The 22,029-nt window shown below is 38.3% G+C and overlaps 1 protein-coding gene across 21 annotated transcripts in view; it reads right to left on the reverse strand.

Annotated features, from left to right (window-relative positions):
- The window catches only part of DLG2 (discs large MAGUK scaffold protein 2), a 1,023,852-nt gene that overhangs the window by 393,691 nt on the left and 608,132 nt on the right, over window positions 1-22,029 (reverse strand). For all 21 annotated transcript variants that reach the window (XM_071556365.1, XM_071556356.1, XM_071556345.1 and 18 more), the window contains one exon: window positions 13,880-13,933. In XM_071556365.1, coding sequence (XP_071412466.1) covers window positions 13,880-13,933 — 54 coding nt within the window. The remainder of the gene's footprint in view (window positions 1-13,879; window positions 13,934-22,029) is intronic.

Consider the following 22,029-nt stretch of genomic DNA (forward strand, 5'->3'; position numbering starts at 1 on the left):
GGTGTCACTGCCTGTGGGAGTGGGACACACCACAGGATGCAGGAAATGAACATCTTGGCATTGTAGCAAGACTCATGGGATTTTTAAGTGAGGCATAATAGGTGTGGAAAAAGGAGGGATAGAAGTGGTTTGGGGACAAGCACAGGAAAACAGAGGGGTAGATGCATAAAGGGGACCAGTCACATGTAGACAAAGCTGGTCAGTTCACTTCCCTGTCCAAGCCCTGTCTCTGCTAAGCATCCTCTGTCATGTCCTCTATTAATTCCTTTTCTGCCTGTTTTTTGGGCAAGGGGAGCTCTATTCTGTGTGTGTACAGGTCTGTGGTACCAGCAGCTGGAGTGCATGAGAATGCATATACCAGTGGGTGATTGCCAGCAAACACCAAGCTCAGCTAGTTGTGGGGGAAGGTGAAGCAGTCAGAAGGCAGCGGGGCATGTGTATAAGGGGAAGTAAGACAACTGAAGTTGGCTACCAAAGGGACAAAGGTTCCATGGCAATTGTCCAAGAGACTTTAGGATCCAGGGGTTGAAGGAGACACCCATTTGTGTGTGTGTGTGTGTGTGTGTGTTTTACTGTGCAGGAGTAAGAGCAAGGATCCAGAATCAACTACTGGATGGACCGTGGGTATAAGCTCAGTTACTGTAGGAATCTGACATGCTGGAGGGATCACAGAACCTCCAGGTGTCTCTACGTTGGTTTGTGCAAAGGGGTCTGTACCAGCAGCTAGAGAAGGGTTGCAGCCTCAAGTGCTTGCATGCCCATGTGACAGTTTCTGGGACAGCAAGGATCCGGGGCCAGCTCTCCTGAGCTGACCAAGTGTCTAAATCCAGCTGCTATCAGTTTTCACATTGTACACACGTATATATGCACACACATGGGGAAGGTGGACATGGTGAGGCCACTGGTGATGGTTTTGTTAGTGTGAGCACTGATCGCTATGCTTTCTTCAGACATATATATACTTGTATATGTGTTCTGCTTGTGTGTGTGCTTAGTAGGAACACAGGCTGAGCCTTGCTACTACTGGTTGAGACTGTGGCATGGAGTTGCAACAGCCTTGACTCTCAGGCTACCAAATTTAGCAATCCCCTAACATCTTGCAATAATTCATCCACATACACTTCAAATAGAGCATTATTTGCTATCACAGACTACAACACCATGCAATGCTAAACTGAGAAAAAAATTACCCTTGCAAGCTCGTGTTTATTGCTGTGTACCTCCTATTCTCACTAAATCAGAAACATTAGACATGTGGCAGGAAAAGATATTCTCATGATCTTTTAAAACCATTCTTCATGAGGAAACAGTAGGGAAAGAACAAAGGCTAGAAAAATTTTTGGAAATAAGTAACTGCTCAAAGTTCATATGATGGTGACCTACACACAACTTTATAACTTTAACTATAGTAAAGCAGCAGAATGTCTATAAAATATAAATTAACTAGGTTGTAGTTACAGCCTAAAATCAAAAAGAGGGGGAATTCAAGAACTGGGGAGAAAGTCAAGTGTAATTTATTTTCCTTCAATAAATCTGCATACAGAGATAAGTCTCATTTGAGACACTTAAATGAAAAAGGGGTGTCCAGTCCTGACTAAGGACCAGTATGTCCTGTAGATTGGTCCTTATTTTGAAAGAAAGATGAACATTTTCAACAATGTCAATAAACATGAAAAAATGTTTCATAAACTAAAGTATATTTTTGCCATCTACATGAAAATCAAATGCCTGGAGAATGAAAGAACAGCACTTCTCTGACTTATTTTAGAAACCAACTTCTAAGTAATACACAATGCCTCTGAAAACAAATGAAACAGCACAGAAAGCACCAGCTGCAAATTACACTTCTCTTCTGGGGGAAAACCAAATGTCATATGGACAGTCGAAGGCTTTTACAATTTTTGGAAAAGAAAGAGCACTATTAAGATGCCAAATATCTGCTTCTACTAAAGAGATTGTGGTGAAATCAGAGTGATTAATCAACCTTCCACTATGCACATTATTGGAAAAATAAGTATAACTTGATAGTTTCAAGATAAACCACAGAGTGCTATGCTTGCCTTTCCATCACCTTTGAAACGTACAAGTCCTGAATTTGGACAATAGACAAGATTAATTTTATGACCACACTTCTGCTCCCTTAAGCTGTTCACAGAGTAAAAGAAAGACACTTGCCAACATCCAGTAACGTTTTTCTGCCTAGCTAACATAAAATATCATGCATTCAGCACAAATAATTTATGACTAAAAAGAATCCAATGTTTTAAACTATCGTCATCTTTATGCAGAACAATTTACAAGCACAAATGACTAGACAGCTGATTGAATATGTAAGATACAAAAAATGCACTTTAGTTGTCATTTCCTTTTATTCATAATCTCAACAAAGTGGAAGTTTATCTCAAGTCCTTACATGATCTTTGCTTTCTATTACCCTCAAACTATGTAAATTTTCTATAGAAAATTATGAGGGCTGCAATTTCTAAGCTCAGGAAAACAGATATTTGTGGCATATTTGGGTTTTCTACTCTATACAGAAAGCTAGGTCATCTAAACACTGATTAACAAATCTAATTTACTATTGAGGCTCATTCACCAGATCACTGCATTAAAACTAGCATGGGGTTTTATTCTGCAAAATGTGGATTAGAAATGAGTCATATTCCAAAAGTCTACACTCACAACTTGCAACAGGAGGGACTTGACTTCAGAATATTTGCTGAAACTGTGCTGAAGTTGTGTTAGTTTTACAGCATCGATCAGCTAATCGTTGGCTAACAGAGGAAAATTAAAGAGCATTTAAATGGCTAATTTTGCATTTTTATTAAAAGAGAATGGTGTTCACTGAGATGTTTTTGTATTGCTATAGTTATTCTTAAATGTTTTAAAGGTTAACATAAATAATATGAAAAAATGCTCCTATAAAAAATACAGTGGATAATGTTAAGACTAATACATTAAAGATTATGAGGGAAGAAAATATTTTCTATCCAATGCTATTATTAATGTTGCATTACATAGCGCTAGGCTAACAACCTTGCATTGGCTGAACTTTAACAAGTAGCCTGAAAAGTAAAATATCAAACAATTCTTGGCATAAAAAAAAAATTAAAATTACAAGAAAGAGTTCTTGTAAAATATTTTTCAGACATACCTCAATCTAAAGATATGAAACACCATTGAAATAAAACTATTCTATCTCCAGTAACACATGAAAGGAGCATTTTTCTTTTCCACTTTTCATCAAAATAAGCTTTCTCTTCAATACTGAGCAATTACTTTCTCTTTACTTCTTAGATTATTCAAGGTCAAAGGAACACATCTGTCTCTGACAGTAGCACTCTAAATTGTGCCTAATTAATCTGAAATCCTCCAAAGTGAAGTCTTATGGAATGGGGAAGCTTTCTTCCTTTTGTATAATTAAAACTATTAAGATGGTGAAATTTGTGCTGGCTCTTCTTTAATTTCTGACATCTTTCAGTTTAGTTCTACACCTTTCTAATCCAGGGAAATCTACCTAAAAGTGCCATTGACTTGAAGCACAAGGAAATTAAGTCTATACATGTGTAGTTATTCACGTTCACTCTTTATGCTGTTTGCCAGTTCATTCCGAACTGTGACTTCATGACAGTGTAAGTCAAAATAAAGCTATTGCTGTGTAAAAGTAGTCTTGTGTACTTGAAGAGTTTAATCAACTTCTTAGAATCACAGAATTCCAACCCACAGGTTGGAAAGGACTTTAATTATCTAGTTCCAATCCACCTGCAATGAGTCTTAATTTTATATATTCTAATGAAGCATTTTAAGCAAAAAACAGTGGGTTTGATGGTTTAAGACCATGGACTTTATTATAAAAGCATATTTTCAAGAGGATATATTAGCCACTGGAACCTTGAAAACCTACCAACCCAGCTGATTTTAGCCTACTGCTACAGCATTCAGTAACATTAGCAGTGGGTCTGTAGTGTAATATATAAAAAGATTACACAAAACCAAAAGTTCATTCAAGGCTATGGAGAGAAAGACAAAACCAAATTCAAACTACATTTACTTTAGATCAATTCAGGCCATGTAATTCTAGCCTGACTCAGATCTTCAAGTGCCTCAAACAACTCGTAACAAACATACTCCACATTCTGCAGCGTGTGCCAATGTCATGGACAAATTATGTAGGACAAACTAAAAATGAAGTATAGCTGAATGTAGAGGAGGGTTATTTACATACCATCCCCCCTGCCCCCCTCCCCCCATGTTTATTGCATGCATGATCTTTCTCAGAGTGATAAAAAAAACCTTATAGAGCAATACGTGGCTGGTTTCCCTGCGGCAGAGGCTACAAGGATAAGAAGAGTAGCCCATCAAGAACATGCCTTGCAAAAGCAAAGCACAGTACCTCTTTCAAGGGGTGTATTAAATTGTCACCCAAAGGACTGACTCCCTGATAATGGGTAGAAAGTATCCAGAAGCCTGTTATCAAGTTTAGTTTTTTCTCAAAAACTCTGCTTCCTAAACTTCAGAGCATTAACTACGACTCGTAAATGTAGGGAATTTGCTTCTCAAGCACATCCATGATGAAATGCTAAAGTATTTACACTCCAAGCAGTTCAAATCATGAAAGCATGAAGTGGTACATATTCTCTATGCTGTGTCCACCTGAAGCAGAAGGACATGAATGAGGGCATGATGTGCTCTCTACAGTTCAATAAGCTTCTCTCTCTCAGTCTGCTAATGGCAACATTTCAAACATCTACAGAAAGAACTTCTTGATTGAATCTAAAGTCCAGCATTATGCACAGGAAATTGAAAGTGGAAAGTATTATAATTTTGCAGAATAGAAGTGTGAAGGAATAATTAGATAACGTGAACAAAGGATAGTTTTACTTGTTGGATTGATAGGATGTTGATAATTCTGTCTACATCCACATAATGAAGGTTTTCTGATTTTTTATGCAATATGATATGTAGCATTCAAATATGCAAAGTAGTGCTCATTCCTGAGGAAAATAAAGATAATCACCTAAAATCCTGAAGTTACTTTACTTTGAAGAGTTGCTTTTTCCCTTAGTTAAAAATGATGTCTTTGATGAAGCTTAAATATTAAAAATTGCATCCAGAATTTGAAAGAGAAACTCACTAAAAACAATTGCATTTTTACTTCAGTATCACTTGGGCTCTTTTTTAAAAGATGTTCCTTTCTAAACTGTGTATTTGAAAAGGTTTGAAACATTGATTTTCAGGTGGAAAAACAATGGATATGAAATAAAGGCAAAATAAATCAGATTCATGAGATCCATTCTGTACTTTTACTTTGGCTTTTCAAAAGAAACAGCATGTTTTTTCTGCTATCCATCATACTAGAATCCATTTAGGTCATCAGACAGCAGGATGAAAAATTTTCCATTTTTGCACATTTAAGTGGAGTTGTTTTATGTTCATTAGTCTTGTATGATGAAGCACCTTTTTCACTAATTATCACAAAATATTTTATAAACATTATTTAAATCAATCTTGTCAATACTACTATTATAAAAGAAAAACCTCTTATCCCACTGCATAAACAATGGCATGCAGAACACAGCAGTGATTGCCAGGGCAAACAACATTGCTGTGATACAATTCAAAGGGCCAAAACAGGGAAGCCAAGCCAACCCAGCTTTTAAAAACTAGCACAAAGTTCTACCAGTGTTAGCTTTTCCATTGTAATCCACATTTACTGACAGGCTGAAAGATGACTGTAAACCATAACCAACCAAAACCAGTGGTTAACAATCTGGAAAATGAAGGAGTCATTTGAGATAATAAGATGTGCAATCTGATTTTCTAGACTATGATCAAACTAATTAAAAGAGAAGCACCAAATTTATTCTGAAGAGAAGTCAATGGGAAAAAATAGATATACATTTACATGATGGTATTTTTATGTATTTTAATATACTATTAATAAACCCCCCAACAACTCCATATACTTCCTAATTTTGTAAAAATTCAGATCCTAGCCTTTTAGACAAAAATTTCTTTTTACTCCTCTAGTACCACTGTCTTGAAAAATTTGCTCATAAGCCATAGTCACATATGACATTTAATATTAATTATGTAACGGCACAAGGCATGCTTTACTGAAGAAATATATAGAATCATAGAATCATAGAATCATAGAATCGATTGGGTTGGAAAAGACCTCCAAGATCATCGAGTCCAACCCTTGGTCCAACTCTAGTTCATTTACCAGATCATGGCACCCAGCGCCACGTCCAATCTGCATTTAAAGATCTCTAGGGATGGTGAATCCACCACCTCTCTGGGCAGCCCATTCCAATGCCTGATTACTCTCTCTGTAAAAAATTTTTTTCTGATATCCAACTTAAATTTCCCCTGGCAGAGCTTAAGCCCGTGCCCCCTTGTTCTATTGCTGAGTGCCTGGGAGAAGAGACCAGCCCCCACCTGGCTATAACTTCCCTTCAGGTAGTTCTAGACAGTGATGAGGTCACCTCTGAGCCTCCTCTTCTCCAGGCTAAACAACCCCAGCTCCCTCAGCCTCTCCCCATAGGACTTGTGCTCCAGTCCCTTCACCAGCCTTGTTGCTCTTCTCTGGACTCGCTCCAGCACCTCAATATCCTTTCTGAACTGAGGGGCCCAGAACTGAACACAATACTCAAGGTGTGGCCTCACCAATGCAGAGTACAGGGGAAGGATCACTGCCCTGGTCCTGCTGGTCACGCTATTTTTGATACAGGACAGGATCCCATTGGCCTTCTTGGCCACCTGGGCACACTGTTGACTCATGTTGAGCTTCCTGTCAATTAGTACTCCAAGGTCCCTTTCTGCCTGGCTGCTCTCCAGCCACTCTGTGCCCAGCCTGTAGCGCTGCAGGGGGTTGTTGTGGCCAAAGTGCAGGACCCGGCACTTGGCCTTGTTGAACTTCATCCCATTGGAATCAGCCCATCTCTCAAGTCTATCCAGATCCCTCTGCAGAGCCCTCCTGCCTTCCAGCAGGTCGACACTCCCTCCCAACTTGGTGTCATCAGCAAATAAGGCCACCTCCCTCCTCCAGTTTATTATCTAGGTCTAGGCTGTACTTACATTTGTGTTATCCAATAGAAGCCTTTAGAGGACTGAGTGTCTCTCAGAAATATTCATATTTTCCCTATTCTTATTACAGTCAGATGTGGCTCTTTGGTCCTCTCCCCCAGCCTGACCTTTATATTCCATAATGGTAATGCTGCTCAACTGATAACCACAAGTGGTGGTCAGTCATGGATGTATCGGGACCTGATGGCTGAATCTGGCTCAAAGTGGATTTGAGGAAACAGTTAACAACACAATAGGCAAGGGTTCATTGGTGGTCAACTCAAGGCAAATTTGGAAGAAAGTAACATCGGTGTTCAGCATGCAAATATGAGTCAATCTTCTTATTTCTTGGGTAGTGAAAAGCCCAAGGACTGCTGAACTCTCCTGCATGGCAGTGAGCTGCACACCAGGATCTCCCCTTGAGTAGGGATGCCTCTCAAGGTTACTCCTCAAGGTTGAGAGAATCCTTATCACAGCAGATACTCAGTAAGTGAATTGGCAATAAGCACACTGAAACCTGACAATCTTAAAGAAAGGGTGATTAAAATTTGGAAAGGACTTCCCAAGGAGGTGATGGAGTCACCATCCCTGGAGGTGTTTAATAAAAGACTGGACATGGCACTTAGTGCAGTGGTCTAGTTGACATGGTGGTTTTGTCAAAGCTTGGACTTGATGATCTTAGAGGTCTTTTCCAAAATAATTGGTTCTGTGATTGGGCATATATAAGCCTTTAGATATAAACCATTGGTTCAGTCAGAGACCAAGTGCAGACCCAGCTGCACATAAACTTGCCTCTGACAAGTCTGGAATCCAACGGGGTCTTTTCTGAATCTTATGAGTCAATGGGAGATCTTCCTGAAAATTTTATCTGACTGTTCTCTCGGCAGTAAATACTCAAGTGTACCTTGCCATTGATTCTGTTAAACCACTGCCACATTTCCCACTGGACTTCATTAACTCACTGTCTTATATCAATAAAATGTTGTTTCTTGTCACTTGAGAATGAAGTGCATTATACCATTCATAACATCAGAAAGGAAGAATTTATTTTTCTTGTCAGCCTTTGTTTAAGCTTGAATATACCTCCTCCTAGTGCTAGAGCCAGGTGCAATGGTTGGATGACAGGGAGGAAAGCTGAAAATTTTCCTAAGCTCCCCATTTTGGCATCATCATGGCCCCCACACTTGCCTGGGCAGGAGCTGTCATAGGGCACTGCCACACTCCAGGAAGGGTCTGAGCTCACAGTGTCCCTAAGAAGGGATGCACCAAAACAGCTGCTCAGCCATCTGCGTAGCCACACTCAGGCATGTGTAAAACAATCCAACGATTTGATTACAGCTCACAAAAACATAAGCTACATAGTCTGAAAATTACTTCTTCAGGAAACAACTTGAGTATATCTGCACAAAATTCATCATAGGCAGAACAGTTAGCAGAGAAAACCAGTAATAAAATAACTCGTAATAAAATAGTAATCATTGTGACAAGATGGGGGAGGAAGGGAACAACCACGGTACCTGAGTGAATTTATGTTAGATTTTTGTTAAGATGAAAATAAAATAAAATTCTATCATAAAATAAACAGAAAGGTTCCCTTCAATTTTTGAAAGTGATACAGCAAAGCCAGCCTAATAACTACTTATAACCAAACTATGCAGCTTTTTGGAAACTAAAAAAGAAATAAATAAGGCTTATTCTGTGCAACAGAGAAAATGAGATGATTCATATGTTATTAAATTAATGCTTCTCATTATACAAAGAGATCTAAAATTTACAGCTGAAAAATACAGAACAAACAAACTCCCACAAATGTTTAATTGTGCTTAAAATGCCACAGAATAATTCGTTTTGTACTATCGAAGCTTCCTATCAAATTTATTCCCACGTCCAAATCTTGGTGAGCCAAAGTTTTCAAACCACTGAACCTAGGAAAAAACTAATTAACTGTTTCTTCTATTATTTGCTGCAGGCCCAAATTATAAGACATACTATACACTATAATAGAATAAGGCATTTTGTTTTATCCCATTTAAGAAAAGCAAAGGATGATTTTTTCCCATACTATTGAGTTGAAAGGTTTGAAGAATATCAATAGTAGCAAAACGTTTAATAATGTGATTTTAAATCATTAGCGTGTTAATGAGATAAATCACTAAGTTTGCCAGTGGTGTATCAACTGTAAAAGGGAAATTTCTCTCTAGTGGACCAATGGATACATGACATTTGAACATGCTTTGTGAATTTTTTTTGAAAATACTTAGGGATTTTTGGAGCAAGATGGCAAGGGAGGATGGGCAGAGCTATTAATGAAATGGAAATGCATCAAAGGTACATTGTGTAAAATGAAACAATGAGACAGGTTTCTCATGCTGTTGAGCCAACAGCCCAATGAAATCACGAGACATCTCCATCTGGCATGGAACAACACTAAAAATAGTCTGACCTTATTTACGGATCTATCAGGCTATCATTTAAGAATAGGGGGCGGTCCCGTGGTGTAATGGTGAGCACTCCAGACTCTGATCACAAGGCCGTGAGATCGAGTCTCAGTGGAGACCATACCGGGCAGTTCAATGCATCCCTGCCATTCGATCCCGTCAGATCTTGGATGCTCAGCAGGGTCAGCCCTGGTTGCAGTACCGGGTGCTGTAGACAAGTCCCAAGGACTTCACTGTCACTGTCCAAGCTCGCTTGGCCGTGGCAGATGGACCTTGGGACTTAAATGGTGGGGCCAGTTCTGTGCACGCTGTGCCCCACCTAAAAAATCCACTGAGCAGGCTGGAAGGGCACACCCACGTGGAGAGAGCCCTTCACAAATCTTCGTTCGCGAAGTTTGGCCATATATACATACATACATTTAAGAATAGTAATGCCAGAAAAAAAATACCATTTTGATTCATCAAACTTTGAAAGTAAACACTTATGTCAGTGTTTAAATTTAGAAATAATTTCTGCATAGTATAAAATTTATTATTTAACTTTTATGGTAAACACAATGAAAATTACCATTATTTAATAAAAAACAGATTTTACTAAAGGAAAACTATATGTTGTTTTATTTTTTAAGCAGAATTTTTTGTTTTTTTTTTTTTCTTTTGCAAATATATGAGCAGACAGCATTGACTAGTTGTCATGAAAAGCATCTTAGAAAAATTCAACAGTCAGAAATAAAAACTACTATGTCAACAATTTTTGAGATGTACCTAGCTTATGCATTCACCTGCATTTTAATTTTATTTAACAAACTGATTTAGAAATGGAACTTAGATTTGTGGAAGGCACATTCAATAGAAAGAATTAAAGGAGAATCATCTAAGACTGGAAGAAGACAGGATATGAAAAAAACAATGTGAACACCAGTAAGATCTTAAAATTTTCTCCCAGTTCTTCCCATTCAGTCTTCCTGAACTTGAAGGGTACTTTGTCAACAGGAGCTGAATATCATGGACAAACAGCAGAGACCTAAGATCACTATACTATACTATACTATACTATACTATACTATACTATACTATACTATACTATACTATACTATACTATACCTAAGATCAGAATTTCTGGCTGTTTAAGACGCCCTACAGTTATGAGAGAGGATCAATGGCTTTATGTCCATTTACATCAAGGTTGCTTTTAGATTTGGACAGAAAATATTGTAATTTAACTTTCATTCTCTGATCCATAAAATAATTTGTCCTCATAGTATTAGATGTTTTATGGCATTTAAAAAAAAAAAAGCAGAAGCACTAATAACTAGCTAGTTAACTCTAAGGATACCTAAACATTCACCAAAGATGCCCCCAGGCAGTTACAGTCTTCCTCCAGGCATGTGTGAAAGTCCTGACAGTGCTGAAAAAGCAGCTGCTTGACCCATGTTCAGGTTTCAAAAATCATAATTAAATCTAGCTTTCTGTTATCTCTCTGAACTGACTTGTCCAGAAAAAAAAATTAGGGCATATCTACTCAATTTTATTTCCTGTAAAATAAATCATATGACGGTGGCTGCATAATCATGAACTTAGCTCATCTGGTTCAGAAAATTTGTCTCTAAATTTCCAAATATTTAAGAGAAAGACAGACCCCCACTAACACTCCATAATATTACAAGCTGTACTGCAGGACTCACACATATTGTAGGCTGTACTGGGTTTTTCTGGGATGGAGTTTATTTTGTCCACAGTAGCCCATGTGGAGCTGTGATTCAGTGTGTGGCTGAAATAATGTTGATAACACACCAGTTCTGGCTACTGCTGAACCCAGCTTGCACAGCATCAATGCTTCCTCACCTTCCCATTTTGCCCTTCCTGTCCCAGTAGCAAGTGGGCTGGAAGTGGATAAAGGATTGAAAGGGTACCCAGACAGGACAGCTGACTCAGATGACCAAAGGGATATTCCATATCATATGGTGTTGTGCAATAAAAGTTCAGGGGAAGGAGGAGGAAGGCGAACATTCATGGTTATGACATTTGTCTTCCCAGGCAGCTGCTACACATGATGAAACCTTGCTTTCCAGGAAAAGTCAAAACATCTGATGGCTGATGGGAAGCAGTGAATGAATTATTTTGCTTTGCCTGTACATGCAGTATTTGCTTTCCCTATTTAACTGCCCTTACCTTGACAGACAACTGTGCTTGTCTATCTCTTTATTTTCTTCCTGAGCCACATCAGAGAGGAGTGACAAAGGTGCTGGGCTATTGGCCAGAGTCAACCCACCACGTGCTGTCACTAAACCTGTTTTAGGGAGGTTCCCTGGGCTAGGAGGGGATGCACACACAAGCAAACATGTATCTGGCCCAGGGACTACAGCAGCTTCCTAGTAAAGGAAATACCATAAAATGAAACCAAAATAAATTAAACTGAATTACTCCTGGTAGCAAAAAGGACAACACAGGTCTACCAGCCCACTCTCCAAATTACTAGTTTGGAGGAAGAGGTCATTTGTTCATAGTTTATGTCTCATTTTAGAGAATGACATCATAAGGAATCCAGATCATAAGGAAATACCTATTTTTAAGGCAGAAACCCCAAATCCTGTGGGCACTATGGTGGCCTGGGCTCAGCAGATACACTTCATCTTGACCTTTCTTATTGGCTAGTCTAAATAAGTCCCTCTATGACAGTGCTGCTCTGTCTTATATCTAAGAGAAATAACTCTTCCGAGGCACCAGGTAAGAGCAAGATGACTAATTCAGAGTTGCCTATTTCTATAATAAGAACCTTCTGTTTATTTATCTAGTTCACATCATGTGTTGGAGACTGAAATAGCCCACAGACACTTCTCAGTCTACTGTCAATATTACTCTTGAATGTGCTTGGTCATTTGTTATTTATTGTTTAAGAGAAAGGAACACTAGTATGAACAAGGCATAAAATTGTGTAAGTATTGATAGACTGTGTTATGGGAATAAATCATAAAGATTGAGCATCTTGTCACTAGTGGAATTACATCTGTACTTAGCAATTCTAGCACTGTAGCTGCAGAGCATCCTGGGCACAGGCCCAGCACTGAAAATGAGAACTGTGGTTCCCAGTGTCTCTCTTGGAAGAACAAGAAAACATTAAGTGTAAAATGTTTCATCAAAAAACAGGAGAAAAGCCGGACAGACCTACTGAAAGTGAGACCATAGCAGATGGTTCTGATGTTAGGATGGAAAACTGAGACAGAAATGATAGGAAGTCTTTTAAGAAAGCTGAATGCAAATGAACAGAGAAATTTTATTTAACTTTTCCACCATTCCCAATGGTTGATATTCCCAACAAGAGATTTAATTCTCTTCTGTTTTACAGCACTGTCATTCTTCTAAATTGCTCTTGGCTGTAATCTCTACATGTGCTCTGCACCATAGTTTCTAAGTTTTATCAATTATCAGTAATGGCCAGGACAACCCCTATTAAATCCCTTCATCATCAATAGTCTTCTGAAAGACAGAACCCAGCAACATGATTGGTGTAGGTAGATAAATAATTAGGCTTGTGCACTGGTATCATAAGAAACAGAAGTGGACAAAATATGAAAGATGAGAGACATTAATTAGGAGTTTTATAAACATAACTAAGATAATGCAAGAAGAAAGATTGGCTGGCAAGCTTTGTGCTACTTGCTTTTCTTGCTTCTAATCATTTCAGCCTGTTACTCTCTTTGTGATGTCTGAGCTTTGTCTTTCTCTGTGTCCTTTATCTTCAACTATATTTGATTTTATGGTCTAAAATGACATTAATATCAACTTTTGAAGAAAAACAGATTTTTTTAAACTCTAAGAAACATGCATTTATTTTAGGGTAACTTTTTTTCCTAGAGGTCATAAAAAGATGAGACATTAATAAGAAAATATCAACTCAATTAGTTTGAGCTGTTATTTCTCTTAAGCAACTTTTATCTACAAAAGAAGTATAGACAGACAAATGAAGAGCTGGTTGCACGATTTTAATATTACACTGAATCTAGGTATCTTCCTAATAAGTTAGTGGAGGGCACACTGCTCTGAAAGGAAATATTCATACTTTATATCCCTGGTAAGTAGGACAGCCTTAATGAAATAATTTTTCTTTTTTTTTCAAAGAAAGGCTAGTTTTAGTAGGTTATACTTTATGTGTTCATGTATAAACAACAAACTATGCATATATAATATGCTATAATTCACCTGAATGAAATTATAATTCCTGATTTTCTCTAGAAAATAATTAACTGTGTAATTGCAAAAGACAGGATTAATTTTAAAATTTATTTATAACTTCTATGTGATACTGAACAGCATTTCTATTTGAAAATGAACAAACTCTATATATTAACTAGAAAAAAACCCTTAATACTTACATAAGGGATTGTGTCCAAGGTGTCTGTGTTGACAATTATAGGGGCAGGGCTTGCCTGAAAGAGAAAAAAAGAAAAAAAGAGAGAAAACAAATTAATAAATTTAAAGACCTGAAATTCATTAATATTGAAATACTCATAATGACACATTAAATTAAAAGCATAAAAGCCCTTCCTTCTATTGAATTAAAATTGTACAACAGTACATAACTTGGGTACTGTTCAATCAATTAAGGATGAAGAAAATAGATTCTCAGTCTCCAAACTACAGTCCACTGTGGTCTTTTCAATTTCATTATGCTTTGGATCACATCCTGAATATAAAATAACTAGTAATTCATTTTTTAGTAGAACTGTAAGAAACCTCTTGTATTCAGTTTACAATTAGGAGATGTTGGGATTGAAGGTTTCAGCTTCCCTACCTTATAAGTCCACCTTTTGTGTATGAGCAAAACCAGGACCTTTACAGAGGATAAACCTCAACATTTAATGTTTACACTGCTTAGAAGTATTATATAAGTATGAAGCATATGCAGATGCACATATACTATGATATTTATGTCAAGCCTATGTATTCTGCATAGTTCGTATGCTGACGTTCAGATTGAAATATAGACCCAGGTGAAAAGATTTGTGACTCTGTGAAACTGCCCAGCCTGTTCTTTAACTTATTGATGAAGAACATATCCAGGCTAGTTTCCAGCCACTTGAAATGCCCTAACCTCTTCCTCTTCCCAAGCTGGGATTCACTGCTACACATCCAAGACTGAGCTCTGATTTGACCCAGCTGCATCATCTTGGCTCAGACTCTAAAGAAAACTAGAGAGGTGTGAGGAAGTATAGGCCAGGGGCAAGCACCATCAGTAAAATGTCACACTGAGGCAGGACTGCTGAGATGAGACTGTTAATAACTCAAGGACTCAAGAGGAAAGATCAACATGTAGTCAGTATAGTTCAAAAAATGATGAAAGGCACCCCTTCTCTGCCTGACTAGTGCCTGCTTGGGCAGCAAAGACTGTATTAGGCTGGTGAAAAGACTAATGCTTAGCACAGTAGCTTACTAGTTCTATTTAACTACACTGTCTATTTGTCAATGTCTGCACTTTAAACTTGTACAGACCACAGCATCTCTTTGTGCATGGTAGGCACGAACACAGCACTACTGAAAACACTGATCCTACTTCTATTGTCATATATTCACTGCATGATTGCAAAACCTACATAACGATCCAAATTAAGAATGTGACATTAGTGCAACAAAAATACTGTGAGAAGTTTTATTTTTTTTCCAGTTTTGGTGCGATTACTGAAAGATAATTCTGTGTTCAAAGAAATTGAATGTTATTATACAACACCTACTGCTGATCAATGCCATTATTTCTATACAACCATGTAAGCCATGAATAAAAACTGAAATGTTGCAATTTGGTGCATCTAGATTTCATGGCATGTACCAGTTTTCATGGTAAGGTACAATTGAATATTAAAATGCTTAGTATCTGAAGACATTATATGCCCATACCCAGTTATTCTCACTGTGTCCCATAAAACTGGACACACTGAAGCAATAGGTAAAAACTGAAGGCCATATGATCATAACATTTTCTAGCTTTAGGCATATGGAATATAGTTGTATTATCACTGAAGGTTAAACAAAGGATTTTAGAATATTAGTTCTTACTTTCATGAATACTTAGGTCCATACACTTAAAAAGTGCTACATTTGCTACAGAAGAAAAAGCTTGGGTTTTTGATTTTATCTTCTTTTTATTTTTACCTACTGCGTTGGTCTATTACCAACTATAAACAAAGATTGCAATTTTCAGAATAAAAGACTTTTCCACTGATTTAAAAAGCAATATCTAATAAAATAAGAAATATCTTTCCGAAGTAATTTTCCAAAGCATTATCATATCGACACCAATCTATTCTAACCTACTGAGAATAAAGACTTATATCTGTATCAGAATTTCCTGAAGTAAAGCTAAACAAATCAGAAACTAGAAACTGTAGGAACACTACAAAAAATAGCTTTTAGGGGACTTGGAATTTCTTTTGAAAACTCAGTTATTCCTTTCTCTTGTGAGCAGAAGCAGAACCTGAACATTCTTCATCCTGCAGCCCTCTCTAACCATTCCTCAGATGGTTGAAGACAGCAAATAGATTCTTTCCACAGACTACTCTTCTCCAAGGCAAACAAACTGAGTTTTATCTTTCATTCAACATTCTGTGCTCACAGCAGCTCACTGTGGTGTGTACCACCATCTTGGTTTTTCTCTGCCCAACACACTTTGACACAGTGGAGATCCTGGACCTGGACACAGTACTCCCAAATGCAGTGTGGCAGGTGATGATTGTTGTCCCTCAAACTGCAGTCCAGGCTGTTACTAGTGCAACCCACTTTGCCATTTGCCTTAACCACTTTAAGGGCACATGGCTGACTCATGTGCAACTTGTTCTCCACTCCATAAACCTGCAGTTTAGCTGGACTGTGCCTCACTAGGACTGTTGCATGTTTTATTCTGTCCTGGGGCAGGAACTCCTTTTCCTTTCCATTGAACTCTGATGTACCTCTCAGCCTGTTTCTCCTGCCTATTGGGATTTCTTTTAACAGCAACTGTCCAATGTATCATCTGCTCTTCCCAGTCTGGTGTTATTTCAAACCTTTCTGACAGCGCACTCTAGGTAATCATTCTAATTATTAATGAAAATGTTAACAAACACCATTAGCACCTGTATCAATTCCGTGTGAACACCACAAAAACTTGATGTCAGTAACTGAACTTTGAGCTGCTGACCACTACCCTTTGGATCTGGTGTTCTAGCCAGTGTCCCACTCATCTTCTAGTAAGTCATTAAGTTTCTCTCTCATGTGGCTGAACTGAGAATTTGTGCTGAAGGCCTTGCTAAAATCAAGCAAATGACATCTACGGACTTTTCCTCATCCACAGAGCTCATCATAGAAAGCTGTTAGGTTGGCAAGGCAAAGTCTAACCTTTGTAAATTGACCTTGCTCTGTGTAATCACCTCCCTCTGTCCTTCATGAGTCTTAACAAGACTTCCTGGAGGTACGTACCAGGATGCTTCCATTCATTAGCTTCCTAGCTAATCTTAATCTCCAGGTTATCATTTGGTCCATCACCCCTTCCACAGTGTAAGTCTCAGCATTTGAAGTTTCTCCTTTGAATGATGTGATCTTTCCCTGACTGGCCCTTCTACAGAGTCTCTAAAGAATTACTTTTCAACCGAGAGTACCTCTTAGGGTTCTTTTCAACACTGTTCTCTCTGTATTTTTTACTCATTGGAAGAACTGAACTAAACTATCAAATTGATTGTTTTCTGCTACTGGGACATTTATCCTGATCAGATGGGTGGGCATGAAAAAAAATCACAGAGCAATAGTTTCAGATGGATATAGTGACTACAACCACTCTCACAACTCATACCATCAGTGCATTTTCCTTTGCTGTTCCTCCTGTTCGTATCTGTGCATGTGTTTGTGTGTGTGCATGTGTGGGACAGTACATCTGTGTGATGATCTGTCATTTTAGTTTTTTTGGGAGGGAGTTATTGGGGGTTTTATAATGCAAAAATTATTTAATACAAACTTTTTGCTTCAGTCTCTGATATATGGTAATCTGAAGAACACTAACCTTCTGATCTCCAACATTGGATTAAAGTGCAGGAAATGGAGATGATTTTATTATCTGGGCCCTGTTTGTAGCTATGCTTTAAAGAAAAATAAGAGACTTCAATCATGCAAAGTCGAGAAGATAGTTTACAGTCACTGGAAAGAGCCCTAAATATAGCACTAGCCATGGAGTACACAATGGCATCGAAATAGTCCTGTAATCACAGTGATATTACTGAAGGGATAAGACAAGAGATGGTCAACATCAATAGGGAGCCAGAAAGATTTTACCTTCTTGGATCTATCTGTGCTCATTTGAAAACATGTCAAATGCACTGGTACTCAGATATCCCTGTACTTCTGATGGAGAACACTGACAAATCTACTAACCAGGACTTTCAGTTGTGCATAAATTAACAAATGCATGCAAAAAATATCTAGATTCTGTTAAGAACCTCTGCCTACTGTGTCTTTGAGACAGCACTGCCTCATCTCACCATGTATATACCCACACATATATATATATATATATATATATATACATACATGTACTCTCTATCTAGGTTTGAGAATGGGTGAGAAGAAGAAACAGCTTTGTAGAAGATAATGACTTTATTCCTGGCTCTACCCTTTGACCTGCTCTGCACTCTTAACCAAGACACTAAATTACACTTTACTGACCTTTTCCCAGCTGCAAAAGAAAACCAAACCAATCATCAGAAGAGTGAATATTACTGAGTGCAGTGAATTGAGTGATCCTGTTTATACCTATTCCTCACTCACTGTCCTTTCTGCCTCAATCCTTACCTACACATTAAGCATTATAATAAGCTGACAGTGTACCATGCAGGCTGTCAGCCTTATAGCTCCTGCTCCCAGCAGAGACCTTTCTCCTCCCCTTGACTAGAAGCAGCGCTTTCAGCTGAACCATCTCCGTGCATTGAAGGAAAGGCATCACGCTGACAGCTGCAGTGACAGATTGGCATAGCTGAGACAAAACTTTAATAGCTTTGGCAAAAAAGAAAAAAAAAAGAAAGATATTTTTATTTTTCTTCTTAAAGGACTTGAGCATAACAGACTTTGCTTCCACAAATATATATGCGATTGTTCTGCTTGCAGCAAGTTAAACAGTCTAGTTGCCTTTCCACCAAAAGCACAACTTAAAAGCAAGATAGAGTGAAAGCACTTGAAGCCAGTAGAGAGAATAAAAAGGCACACGGTCTAGTTCATGGACATTTACTCTGCTACAAAATTCTCTACAAGTATATGACATGACTCATGCCTTCCAGACAAGATGAAATTTCCCTCGACCACAAGTGCTAGCATTATCCTGGGTGACTGGTTTTGCTTATAGCACTCACAGTCTTAGAGACTATCCATTATATACTGAGTTTCTCTCTTTGTTCAGCATTTCCTTATTTTACTGTTCCTACTATGCAGTTCCATATTCAATGCCAGATCATGAAATCACTTGCCTATTTATGTGGTAACTATTTCATAATGATCACAGCACAATACTTCTTAACGAGAAAACAAACCCAATTATGTGATCATTCTGAAACTGCCCACCTATGCTTATTCCTAGCTGTGATTTTAATTTCATAGAATCATAAAATCATTAAGGTTGTAAAACACCTCTAGGATCGAGTTCAACCATTAACACAACACTGTCAAGTCCACTACAAAACCATGTCCCTTAGCACCTCATCTGTCTGTTTACTGAACACTTCCAGGGATGGTGATTCCACCACTTCCCTGAGAAGCCTGTTGCAATGCTTGACCACATTTCAGCAGGAAATTTTTTCTTAATATCCAATCTAAACCTTCTCTGGTGCAACCTGAGGATGTTAGGGCATTTGACTCAGAACTCTATATTGCTTGTTTTCCTGTTAAGGAATCACCATCATTACTTACATTATTACAGTTAAGTAAACTCAAAATAAAGAGGTGGTGAAATCTAGAGTAAAACAACAGTGTATGTATTACCATTTTAAAAACAATTTCAGTTGTCAGTGGTTTACTGACATCTTTTGCAGAGAACAGACTCTGGGGACTGTACATGAGAGTTAATGGCTTATCTATCCAGCAGCCAGCCCTAAATTCTGAAACATTCTCTGGAATATATATTTGCACTTTTATTTTACTTCAAAATGTTAGCATTTTGTGTTTAGTTAATACAAAATGGAGCAGCCCCTATATTTTTGCACATGAATAGGGCATGCTGCATTTCTCATACATATAGTGTCAGACTATCTAAGGCCTCAAGAAAGTAATGCTGAATTAGTTTAAATTAATTTTGTATTTTAGAGAGTTTCCCTTCACAATTGCAAGAAATACATTTACATTTACACACAATGTCAGGAAAGATTAAATGAAAATGTAGATGTCAAAACAGTAATTCTCTGGCATGCTATGAGGCCTCAAGATCACAGAGCACACAGAACCTTTTGTCATATTTACCACTGAATTACAAACTGTAACACTAGGAAGGATGAAATGTCATTTCTTTGTTATTAATCAGAAAATGTAAAAGATAGGGAATCTCTTTGAACATCTGAAGAATGACTTTTCAGCAAACAATTCTACCTCTACTTAGACACATAAAACAGAAGTCAAAAGCAGCTTTGCTTGCAGGCTGCAGTTTTCAAGAATAGAAGAAAAGTGCCTCAAGAAATTCTCAAGACCATTCCCTATATATATAATGCAACCTCATTTAAAGCCATTTAATATACAAAATTGCACCTTTCAAAGCAGGTGGCTTTATTTTTGAACTTAGGGTTTTACATTGGTTTTCACTCAATCTGTAGGAATAATTTCCTATTTAAAATTGTATTAATTGGTAGTATTTAAAAAAGAAACCTAGCATTTCTGTGTGGATTCACAGGCTGTCAGAGGGAATGGCAAGAAAGGACCTATTTCACAGTTGTTGAAGTTTCCCCTATAATGACCTTAGCTGTTAGCAAGTTGAACTAGCAATGATTAACATAGTAGGTAACTTTTGCCCAATAAAAGATTCAGCGAAGGACACAGAAATGTCACGGGGAAAAGCTCTATAGAGAATGAGGGATAATTATGGTACATCGGAATTTCCAGTGAAGATATTATTCAACTGAATGTTATTATGCATTAAATTTTGAGGTGATAACCTTCCTATCACTAGACAGGGTGTATCCATCTGTCTCATTCTAGGATGCCAAGTGCCATACTAAGACTCACACAGAGGTCCCATTATCACATCTCTGCTGACTCATACAAGAAACTGATGCAGTGTCTTACATCAGTGCTCTGGCTTTGATCAGAAATCTAGGCATAAATCCTGTGTTTACATATAGCGCTTCAGCACATGTTCTTGGCCTTTTGAAAGTGAATGGGCCATAACACTGATTTATTACACAGATCTCAGCTCTGACCCCTGCTCTGATCCCCACTGTCCTATCACTACATGATCTCAAATACCTGTCAAGCTCTTTTAACCTGCTTTTTGCTGGTGATGCCACCCTCATTGCTCACACAGAAGCAGCTCTGCAGCGCTTAACATCCTGCTTTGCAGAGGCTGCTGAGCTTAAGTCAGTCCAGCAGTTCACCTATCTGGGAAGCATCATCTCCTCAGATGGTAAGATCGACAAAGAGATACACAACAGGCTAGCAAAGGCATACAGAGCCTTTGGAAAACTCCATAAAAGAATCTGGTCCAATAAACACCTGAAGAAAAGTACAAAGAGCAGTGTCTACAGAGCCATTGTTCTGTCTACTCTCTTATATGGGTCTGAATCATGGGTCATCTACTGCCACCACCTGCGGCTTCTCGAACGCTTCCATCAGCGCTGCCTCCGTTCAATCCTAAACATCCACTGATCTGATTACGTGACCAATGTGTCTGTTCTTGAACAGGCAGGGGTCAGCAGTATCGAGGCCATGCTGATGAGAACGCAGCTGTGCTGGGCAGGGTACGTCTCCAGGATGGAGGATCACCGCCTTCCGAAGATTGTGCTCTATGGTGAACTCACCACTGGCTGCCGCAAGAGAGGAGCCCCAAAGAAGAGATACAAGGACTCCCTGAAACAACACCTCAGCCTTGGCCATATTGACTGCCACCAATGGTCCACTCTGGCCTCCAATTGGGATTCATGGAGACACACCATTCACGACGCTGCTGCTTCCTTTGAGAACGCACGGAGAGTCAGTCTTGAGGAGAAAAGGCAACATAGAAAGAACCATTCCTCGCCAATATCACCAAAGGAGACGTTCCGCTGTGACTGGACTTGCCTATCCCTCATCGGCCATTTTAGCCACCAGCACTCTTGCAGCAAGCGTGGGTAGTGCCATTCCCAAATCTTCTTTCGCGAAGCCTAGCCATGATGTGATGATATTAATTTGTTTCATTACCCATGAGTGTAGACTACTTCTTATATTTTTTTTAAATAGTCTTTCTCTCCAACTGGATTTTAAACTACTACAAATGATCTAAGTGGCAAGTACCTATGTATAAATACAGACAAGACATCTAAAAGCATACAAACAT

Source organism: Pithys albifrons, chromosome 1 (assembly GCF_047495875.1).
Source record: "Pithys albifrons albifrons isolate INPA30051 chromosome 1, PitAlb_v1, whole genome shotgun sequence".
Lineage (NCBI taxonomy): Eukaryota > Metazoa > Chordata > Aves > Passeriformes > Thamnophilidae > Pithys > Pithys albifrons.